Raw genomic sequence first — 12,338 nt, forward strand, 5'->3', positions numbered from 1 at the left:
TTTCAAGATAGCTACATCTCCATCATATCACCAATCACAACCTCAATAAATGCTCATCCATATTCTTTGACCTACTCAGCCAAAGACCCAGGGCGTCATACATGCATTGCCTACTTCCCAAGACCATGAGCAGTTTACCACCACCGGCCATCATCATCATATGACCCTCACTCCAATCATATACCTCCACACAGATCATCATTGGCCCGCCATTTCACCATCATGACCTACTCATTTATTTCCCTTGACATACACGAAGACCATTTAAACTTAATACACACCAATACCACACATTCAAATTACTTAGACAATACAACGACGACCATTAGTATGACCAAACTCTTATGAGTACACACTAAGTCAAAAGTTGCACCTAATACTAATGTTTTTAATTTGTTCTAAGTTATAAGGGCCTTGACACAGATTTGGTAACCTCATTAATTACTAGATTACATAGGGGAGGCATGAGAGCCGGCTTGGAGTCGTACTCATGCAGGAGGCTGAACATCTCGAACTTCCAGATCTCCATACTGTTCTCCTGTACCTCGTCAAACACATACCTGAGGAACAATAACAATTAGTGGTACGGACGCTGGAGACCACAGGTTTGCATACTGGTTCTCTGTGGCTTTGGTGACACGCGTTAGTGTTGGGGTGTGTGGCAGAGGAATTGGTTTGTGAAAGTTTGAGAGTAATTACCTAAAGTAATGATGTGACACGCGTTAGTGTTGGGGTGTGTGGCAGGGGAATTGGTTTGTGAAAGTTTGAGAGTAATTACCTAAAGTAATGATGTGACACGCGTTAGTGTTGGGGTGTGTGGCAGGGGAATTGGTTTGTGAAAGTTTGAGAGTAATTACCTAAAGTAAAGGGAAGAAATTTCACACTCGTGGGTACCCAGCCCTACATCTTTATTTTCTGTTATGACATATTTGCATTGTAATTCACTCTGGATTAACTGCTTCTTCACCTGCTTCACTCGTCCAATATTGACTTATAATCCATGTAGGACAGGACCAGTTACTTGAGCTCCGTCTTAATAGGGTACCTCAGACAGGTGACATGTGTATCATCAACTCGGGTTGATCCACTGAGGTATTCCGTCTTACGCCGATATGGAAGTCGTGATTACCATTATCTTCCCTCCTCCTCCTCCTACACATGGGTAGTGTCAAATGGCCTCTGACGTTTCGAGAGGATACAGACCATCAACCACTTTTCTTATGTTCGAGGTTCCTGCCCACTAATACAGTTCTAGATCCTTGGTATTGCATCATATGTTCCCCTAAATCCCATGTTGCATCTCACTTACGTAGGTTCTCCACTAGATTCAGTCATCCATTGACTTTATGATACATTTTCCAGGGTTTACAGACCACACCTGTAGTCTGCCATTGTTTTTCTCCTGCCAATCCTAAACATAAGCATATTACTGGCCTTTTTCAAGATAGTAATTTCTCATTCATCAAGTTTCGAAACTTCTCAAGTAAATTGGTTTTCATTCCTATATTCTTCTTTGATCCTACGTGGGCAAGAGTATCCTGAGGGTGGGTCATGTACAGTGCATGGCTTTACTTCCTCAAGGACCAGGTGGCGTCTTACACAACCACCTGGCCATTCATCATCATCATGGTTTCCTCTGATCTCCGTCTTGTTCATCTTGGCTGTTATAGATTCATCATTCTGGCCTCGGTCATTTTACCAAACATATATTTCATTTATTATCCATTATGATCATATATCTTGAAGTGACAATTTAAACTATTAAATCTATTGACCAAATACATGATGTTTCATTAAATCTATTGACCAAATATATGATGTTTCATTAAGTCTATTGACCAAATACATGATGTTTCATTAAGTCTATTGACCAAATACATGATGTTTCATTAATTTGTTCACAAAATGTTATCCACTGCCTTTCCTTCCTCATTCTGCCGTACTCGTTAATATTCATTAGATTACCCTCAGGCGAGATGGTGGCCAGCTGCTGCTGTCTTGGCTACATCTCCTCCTCAGCGTCTCTACTTTCCATGACGTTCATGGCATCACCTGCTGAACCTCGTCTCTTATTCAACTTCCTCTTCCCACGTCGCACACATAGCAGCCATGTACGCACTCCCTCGTATCAAAAACTTTATATACAACCTTAGAACACAGATCTGTAATCAATGCAGAATTGACAGTTAAAGTTAATCTTCCTATAGAAGTTGATTGACTTTCTTTGTACATGAAAGGCAAATCCAGAATTGATGATATGTCAACCCCTTCCCTCACATATAACATGTTGGTCGAGGAAGTTCTCATGAAGACATCTTCCTCATGCCCCTCACATATCCCAGACGATCCCAATGTGATGTCTGCATCGTAGTGATCACCATTACTGTAAGTCTTTCAACACCAAGCATGGCTTACCACTCTGCCTCGTCCACCATCCTGGTACTGACCTCTGTGAGACAGATGCTGGGGTCATGACACCTCCTGCATGATGCTATACCATCACATGACACCTCCTGCATGATGCCATACCATCACATGACACCTCCTGCATGATGCCATACCATCACATGACACCTCCTGCATGATGCCATACCATCACATGACACCTCCTGCATGATGCCATACCATCACATGACACCTCCTGCATGATGCCATACCATGACATCACACCTCCTGCATGATGCCATACCATCACATGACACCTCCTGCATGATGCCATACCATCACATGACACCTCCTGCATGATGCCATACCATCACATGACACCTCCTGCATGATGCCATACCATCACATGACACCTCCTGCATGATGCCATACCATGACATCACACCTCCTGCATGATGCCATACCATGACATCACACCTCCTGCATGATGCCATACCATCACATGACACCTCCTGCATGATGCCATACCATCACATGACACCTCCTGCATGATGCCATACCATCACATGACACCTCCTGCATGATGCCATACCATCACATGACGGCGAGAGTGTTGGCCCAGTGAAGCTGACTGCTAAACGTACGAGAGGTGGAGAGTGGAGTAGGGATGATGATGGTGACACACCTCACTATCATGAGAAGAGTGGCAGGTACCTCCATAACATGACACTATCAACCTAATCACCTTAAGACAAGTGGGTGATGGTGAGCCACATAACACTGGGTTAAGATGAGCCACATAACACTGAGTTAAGATGAGCCACATAACACTAAACCTATTGAAGATGAGATGAGCGTGTGGTGCACAACTAACACCTGGCACCCTCACCATTATGAAAGTATGTGGTACACCCCAGCCTCACCATTACGAATGTGTGATACACCAGATAACACCCCAGCCTTACCATTATGAGAGTATGAGGTACACCAGATAACACCCCAGCCTCACCATTATGAGAGTATGTGGTACACCAGATAACACCCCAGCCTTACCATTATGAGAGTATGTGGTACACCAGATAATACCCCAGCCTCACCATTATGAGACTATGTGGTACACCAAATAACACCCCAGCCTCACCATTACGAATGTGTGATACACCAGATAACACCCCAGCCTAACCATTATGAGAGTATGTGGTACAACAGATAACACCCCAGCCTCACCATTATGAGAGTAGTGGTACACCCAATAAACCCCAGCCTCACCATTACGAATGTGTGCATACACCAGATAACACCCCAGCCTCACCATTATGAGAGTAGTGTGTACAACAGATAACACCCCAGCCTCACCATTATGAGAGTATGTGGTACAACAGATAACACCCCAGCCTTACCATTATTAGAGTATGTGATACACCAGATAACACCCCAGCCTCACCATTATGAGAGTATGTGGTACACCAGATAAACACCCCAGCCTCACCATTATCGAAGTATGTGGTACACCAGATAAACACCCAGCCTCACCATTATGAGATGTATGTGATACACCAGATAAACCCCAGCCTCACCATTTATAGAATGGGTACACCAGATAACCACCCCAGCCTCACCATTATGAGAGTATGTGGTACACCAGTTAACGCCCCAGCCTACCTTTATGAGAGGATGTGGTACACAGATTAACACCCCAGCCTCACCATTATGAATGTGTGGTACCCAGATAAACCCCCGCCTCACCTTTATGTATGTGTGATTCACCAGTTCACACCCCAGCGCACCATTATGAATGTGTCTTACACTAGATAACACCCCAGCTCCACCATATGAGGAGTATGTGGTACACCAGATTAAAAACCGCCAGCCTCACTTTTATGAGAGTATGTGTACACCAATTAACAACCCCAGCACACCATTATGAGAGTATGTGGTACACAAGATACAACGCCTGCCTCACCATTATGAGAGTATGTGGTTACACCAGATAACACCCTCGGCCTCACCATTATGAGTATGTGGTACACCAGATAACACCCCATTACGAATGTGTGATACACCAGATAACACCCCAGCCTCACCATTATGAGAGTATGTGGTACACCAGATAACACCCCAGCCTCACCATTATGAGAGTATGTGGTACACCAGATAACACCCCAGCCTCAGCATTATGAGAGTATGTGGTACACCTGATAACACCCCAACCTCACCATTAGGAATGTGTGATACACCAGATAACACCCCAGCCTCACCATTATGAGAGTATGTGGTACACCTGTTAACACCCCAGTCTCACCATTATGAGAGTATGTGGTACACCTGATAACACCCCAGCCTCACCATTATAAGAATATGTGGTACACCAGATAACACCACAGCCTCACCATTATGAGAGTATGTGGTACACCAGATAACACCCCAGCCTCGCCATTAAGAGAGTATGTGGTACACCTGATAACACCCCAGCCCCACCATTATGAATGTGTGGTACACCTGATAACACCCCAGCCTCACCATTATGAGAGTATGTGGTACACATGATAACACCCGAGCCTCACCGTTATGAGAGTATGTGGTACACCAGATAACACCCAGCCTCACCATTATGAGATTGTGGTACACCTGATAACACCCCAGCCTCACCATTATGAGAGTATGTGGTACACCAGATAACACCCCAGCCTCACCATTATGAGAGTATGTGGTACACCAGATAACACCCCAGCCTCACCATTATGAGAGTATGTGGTACACCAGATAACACCCAGCCTCACCATTATGAGAGTATGTGGTACACCAGATAACACCCCAGCCTCACCATTATGAGAGTATGTGGTACACCAGATAACACCCCAGCCTTACCATTATGAGAGTATGTGGTACACCAGATAACACCCCAGCCTCACCATTATGAATGTGTGATACACCAGATAACACCCCAGCCTCACCATTATGAGAGTATGTGGTACACCAGATAACACCCCAGCCTCACCATTATGAGAGTATGTGGTACACCAGATAACACCCCAGCCTCACCATTATGGAGTGTGTGGTACACCAGATAACACCCCAGCCTCACCATTATGAGAGTATGTGGTACACCAGATAACACCACAGCCTCACCATTATGAGAGTATGTGGTACACCAGATAACACCCCAGCCTCACCATTACGAATGTGTGATACACCAGATAACACCCCAGCCTCACCATTATGAGAGTATGTGGTACACCAGATAACACCCCAGCCTCACCATTATGAGAGTATGTGGTACACCAGATAACACCCCAGCCTCACCATTATGAGTATGTGGTACACCAGATAACACCCCAGCCTCACCATTATGAATGTGTGATACACCAGATAACACCCCAGCCTCACCATTATGAGAGTATGTGGTATACCAGATAACACCCCAGCCTCACCATTATGAGAGTATGTGGTACACCAGATAACACCCCAGCCTCACCATTATGAGAGTATGTGGTACACCAGATAACACCCCAGCCTCACCATTATGAATGTGTGTACACCAGATAACACCCCAGCCTCACCATTATGAGAGTATGTGGTACACCAGATAACACCCCAGCCTCACCATTATGGAGTGTGGTACACCAGATAACACCCCAGCCTCACCATTATAGAGATGTGTGTACACTAGATAACACCCCAGCCTCACCATTATGAGAGTATGTGGTACAACAGATAACACTCCAGCCTCACCATTATGAGTGTTTGGTACACCAGATAACACCCCAGCCTCACCATTATGAATGTGTCTACACCAGATAACACCCCAGCCTCACCATTATGAGAGTATGTGGTACAACAGATAACACCTCAGCCTCACCATTATGAATATGTGATACACCAGATAACACCACAGTCTCACCATTATGAATGTGTCTACACCAGATAACAACCCAGAATCAACCATTATGAGAGTATGTGGTACACCAGATAACACCCCAGCCTCACCATTATGAATGTGTGTGCACCAGATAACACCCCAGCCTCACCATTATGGATGTGTATACACCAGATAACACCCCAGCCTCACCATTATGAGAGTATGTGGTACAGCAGATAACACCCCAGCCTCACCATTATGAATGTGTGTACACCAGATAACACCCCAGCCACACCATTATGAGTGTGTGGTACACCAGATAACACCCCAGCCTCACCATTATGAGAGTATGTGGTACACCAGATAACACCCCAGCCTCACCATTATGAGTATGTGGTACACCAGATAACACCCCAGCCTCACCATTATAAGAGTATGTGGTACACCAGATAACACCCCAGCCTCACCATTATGGGAGGATGTGGTACACCAGATAACACCCCAGCCTCACCATTTTGAATGTGTCTACAGAAGATAACACCCCAGCCTCACCATTATGAATGTGTCTACTCCAGATAACACCCCAGCCTCACCATTATGAGAGGATGTGGTACACCAGATAACACCCCAGCCTCACCATAATGAGAGTATGTGGGACACCTGATAACACCTCAGCCTCACCATAATGAGACTATGTGGGACACCTGATAACACCTCAGCCTCACCATTGTAAGAGTATGTGGTACACCAGATAACACCCCAGCCTCACCATTATGAGAGTATGTGGTACACCTGATAACACCCCAGCCTCACCATTATGAGACTATGTGGGACACCTGATAACACCCCAGCCTCACCATTATGAGTGTATGTGGGACGTCCGATAACACCCCAGTCTCACCATTATGAGAGTATGTGGTACACCTTATAACACCCCAGCCTCACCATTATGAGAGTATGTGGTACACCAGATAACACCCCAACCTCACCATTATGGATGTGTGTACACCAGATAATACCCAAGCCTCACCATTATGAGAGTATGTGGTACACCTGATAACACCGCAGCCTCACCATTATGAGAGTATGTGGGACATCCGATAACACCCCAGTCTCACCATTATGTGAGTATGTGGTACACCAGATAAAACCCTAGCTTCACCATTATGAGAGTATGTGGTAAACCAGAAAACACCCCAGACTCACCATTATGAGAGTATGTGGTACACCAGATAAGATCCCAGCCTCACCATTATGGATGTGTGTACAACAGATAACACCCCAGCCTCACCATTATGAGAGTATGTGGTACACCTGATAACACCCCAGCCTCACCATTATGAGAGTATGTGGTACACCTGATAAAACCCTAGCTTCACCATTATGAGAGTATGTGGTAAACCAGAGAACACCCCAGCATCACCATTATGAGAGTATGTGGTACACCAGATAAGACCCCAACCTCACCATTATGGATGTGTGTACACCAGATAATACCCCAGCCTCACCATTATGAGAGTATGTGGTACACCTGATAACACCGCAGCCTCACCATTATGAGAGTATGTGGGACATCCGATAACACCCCAGTCTTACCATTATGAGAGGATGTGGTACACCAGATAACACCGCACTCACCATTATGAGAGTATGTGGTACACTAGATATCACCCCAGCCTCACCATTATGGATGTGTGTAGACCAGACAACACCCCGGCCTCACAATTATGAGAGTATGTGGTACAACAGATAACACTCCAGCCTCACCATTATGAGAGTATGTGGTACACCAGATAACACCCCAGCCTCACCATTATGGATGTGTATACCACAGATAACACACCAGCCCCTCCATTATGGATGTGTGTACACTAGATAACATCCCAGCTTCACCATTATGAGAGCATGTGGTACACCAGATAACACCCCAGCCTCACCATTATGAGAGTATGTGGTACTCCAGATAGCACCCCAGCCTCACCATTATGGATGTGTGAACACCAAATAACACCACCGGCCTCACCATTATGAATGTGTATACACCATATAACACCCCAGCCTCACCATTATGGATGTGTGTACACCAGATAAAACCCCAGCCTCACCATTATGAGAGTATGTGGTACACCAGATAACACCCCAGCCTCACCATTATGTGTGGTACACCAGATAACACCCCAGCCTCACCATTATGAATGTTTGGTACACAAGATAATACCCCAGCCTCACCATTATGAGAGTATGTGGTACACCAGATAACACCCCAGCCTCACCATTATGAGAGTATGTGGTGCACCAGATAACACCCCAGTCTCACCATTATGGATGTGTGTACACCAGACAACACCCTAGCCTCACCATTAACAATGTGTGGTACACCAGATAACACCCCAGCCTCACCATTATGAGAGTATGTGGTACACCAGATTACACCCCAATCTCACCATTATGGATGTGTGTACACCAGATAACACCCCAGACTCATCATTATGAGAGTATGTGGTACACCAGATAACACCCCAGCCTCACCATTATGAGAGTATATGGTACACCAGATAACACCCCAGCCTCACCATTATGAGAGTATGTGGTACACCAGATACCACCCCAGCCTCACCATTATGAGAGTATGTGGTACACCTGATAACACCCCAGCCTCACCATTATGAGAGTATGTGGTACACCAGATAACACCCCAGACTCACCAGGTATGAAGGTATGTGGTACAACCAGATACACCCCAGCCTCACCATTATGAGAGCTATGTGGTACACCAGATAACACGCAGCCTCACCATTATGGAGTGTGGTAAACCAGATACACCCCAGCCTCACCATTATCATTGTGTTACACCAGATAACACCCCAGCATCACCATTATACTGTGTATGTACACCAGATAACACCCCAGGCCTCTACCATTATGAGAGTATGGTGGCTACACCAGATAACACCTCGAGCCCTTCACCATAACGAAGTTGTGGTATTCACCAATAACACCCCAGCCCTCACCATTATGAGAGTATGTGGTACACCAGATAACACCCAGCCTCATCATTATGGATGTGTGTACCTACCAGATAACACCCCAAGCCTCACCATTATGAAGTATGTGGTACACAAGATAACACCCCCAGCCCTCATCATTATGGATGTGTGTACACCAGATGACACCCCAGCCCCACCATTATGAGAGTATGTGGTACTCCAGATAAAACCCCATCCTCACCATTATGAATGTGTGTACACCAGTTAACACCCCAGCCTCACCATTATGGGAGTATGTGGTATATCAGATAACACCCCAGCCTCACCATTATGAGAGTATATGGTACATCAGATAACACCCCAGCCTCACCATTATGAGAGTATGTGGTACATCAGATAACACCCCAGCCTCACCATTATGAGAGTATGTGGTACATCAGATAACACCCCAGCCTCACCATTATCAGAGTATGTGGTACACCAAAGAACACCCCAGCCTCACCATTATGAATGTGTGATACACCAGATAACACCCCAGCTTCACCATTATGAATGTATGATACACCAGATAACACCGCAGCCTCACCATTATGATAGTATGTGATACAATCAGATAACACCCAAGCCTCACCATTACGAATGTGTGTTACACCAGATAACACCCCAGCCTCAACATTATGAATGTATGATACACCAGATAACACCCCAGCCTCACCATTATGAGAGTATGTGATACAACCAGATAACACCCCAGCCTCACCATTATGGATGTGATACACCAGATAACACCCCAGCCTCACCATTATGAGAGTATGTGATACAACCAGATAACACCCAGCCTCACCATTATGAATGTGATACACTAGATAACACCCCAGCCTCACTAGTATGAGAGTATGTGATACACCCCAGCCTCACCATTATGAGATTATGTGGTACACCAGATAACACCCAAGCCTCACCATTATGAGAGTATGTGATACAACAAATAACACCCGAGCTTCACCATTATGAATGTGTGGTACGCCAGATAACACCGGAGCCTCACCATTATAAATATGTGGTACACAAGATAAAACCCCAGCCTCACCATTATCAATGTGTGGTACACCATATAACACCCAAACCTCACCATTATCAATGTGTGGTGCACCATATATCACTCGAGCCTCACCAATATGGATGTGTGTACAGCAGATAACACCCCAGCCTCTCCATTATGAGAGTATGTGGTACACCAGATAACACCCCAGCCTCACCATTATCAATGTGTGGTACACAATATATCACACCGGCCTCACCATTATCAATGTGTGGTATACAATATATCACACCAGCCTCACCAATATCAATGTGTGGTACACCAGATAACACCCCAGCCTCACCATTATGAGAGTATGTGGTACACCAGATAACACCCCAGCCTCACCATTATGGATGTGTGGTAAACCAGATAACGCCCCAGCCTCACCATTATCAATGTGTGGTACACCAGATAACACCCCAGCCCCACCATTATGAATGTGTGATACACCAGATAACACCCCAGCCTCACCATTATGAATGTGTCTACACCAGATAACACCCCAGGCTCATCATTATGAGAGTATTTGGTACACCAGATAACACCCCAGCCTCACCATTATGAGAGTATGTGGTACACCAGATAACACCCCAGCCTCACCATTATGAATGTGTGTACACCAGATAACACCCCAGCCTCACCATTATGAGAGTATGTGGTACACCAGATAAAACCCCAGCCTCACCATTATGGATATGTGTACACCAAATAAAACCCCAGCCTCATCATTATGAGAGTATGTGGTACACCAGATAAAACCCCAGCCTCACCATTATGAGAGTATGTGGTACACCAGACAACACCCCAGCCTCATCATTATGAGAGTATGTGGTACACCAGATAACACCCCAGCCTCACCATTATGAGAGAATGTGGTACACCAGATAACACCCCAGCCTTACCATTATGGATGTGTGGTACACAAGATAACACCCCAGCCTCATCATTATGAGAGTATGTGGTACACCAGATAACACCCCAGCCTCACCATTATGAGAGCATGTGGTACACCAGATAACACCCAAGCCTCACCATTATAAATGTGTGTACACCAGATAACACCCCAGCCTCACCATTATGGATGTGTGTACACCAGATAACACCCCATCCTCACCATTATGGGAGGATGTGGTACACCAGATAACACCCGATCCTCACCATTATGAATGTGTGTACACCAGATAACACCCCAGCCTCACCATTATGAATGTGTCTACACCAGATAACACCCCAGCCTCACCATTATGAGAGTATGTGGTACACCAGATAACACCCCAGCCTCACCATCACGAATGTGTGTTCACCAGATAAAACCCCAGCCTCACCATTATGAGAGTATGTGGTACACCAGATAATACCCAACCTCACCATTGTGAATGTGTGTACACCAGATAACACCCCAGCCTCACCATTATGAGAGTATGTGGTACATCAGATAACACCCCAGCCTCACCATTATCAGAGTATGTGGTACACCAGAGAACACCCCAGCCTCACCATTATGAATGTGTGATACACCAGATAACACCCCAGCTTCACCATTATGAATGTATGGTACACCAGATACCACCGCAGCCTCACCATTATGATAGTATGTGATACAATCAGATAACACCCAAGCCTCACCATTACGAATGTTTGTTACACCAGATAACACCCCAGCCTCAACATTATGAATGTATGATACACCAGATAACACCCCAGCCTCACCATTATGAGAGTATGTGATACAACCAGATAACACCCCAGCCTCACCATTATGAATGTGATACACCAGATAACACCCCAGCCTCACCATTATGAGAGTATGTGATACAACCAGATAACACCCAGCCTCACCATTATGAATGTGATACACTAGATAACACCCCAGCCTCACTAGTATGAGAGTATGTGATACACCCCAGCCTCACCATTATGAGATTATGTGGTACACCAGACAACACCCAAGCCTCACCATTATGAGAGTATGTGATACAACAAATAACACCCGAGCTTCGCCATTATGAATGTGTGGTACGCC

At 45.4% G+C, this 12,338-nt stretch overlaps 1 protein-coding gene across 1 annotated transcript in view; it reads right to left on the bottom strand.

Moving 5' to 3' along the window:
* Positions 1 to 403: 403 nt before the first annotated feature.
* LOC139751132 (transient receptor potential cation channel subfamily M member-like 2) overlaps positions 404 to 12,338 on the bottom strand; it is a 136,796-nt gene continuing 124,861 nt past the window's right edge. The window contains exon 26 of the mRNA XM_071666232.1: positions 404 to 560. Within this exon, the coding sequence (XP_071522333.1) occupies positions 404 to 560 (157 nt within the window). The remainder of the gene's footprint in view (positions 561 to 12,338) is intronic.

This window comes from Panulirus ornatus, chromosome 11, assembly GCF_036320965.1.
Source record: "Panulirus ornatus isolate Po-2019 chromosome 11, ASM3632096v1, whole genome shotgun sequence".
Taxonomy (NCBI): domain Eukaryota; kingdom Metazoa; phylum Arthropoda; class Malacostraca; order Decapoda; family Palinuridae; genus Panulirus; species Panulirus ornatus.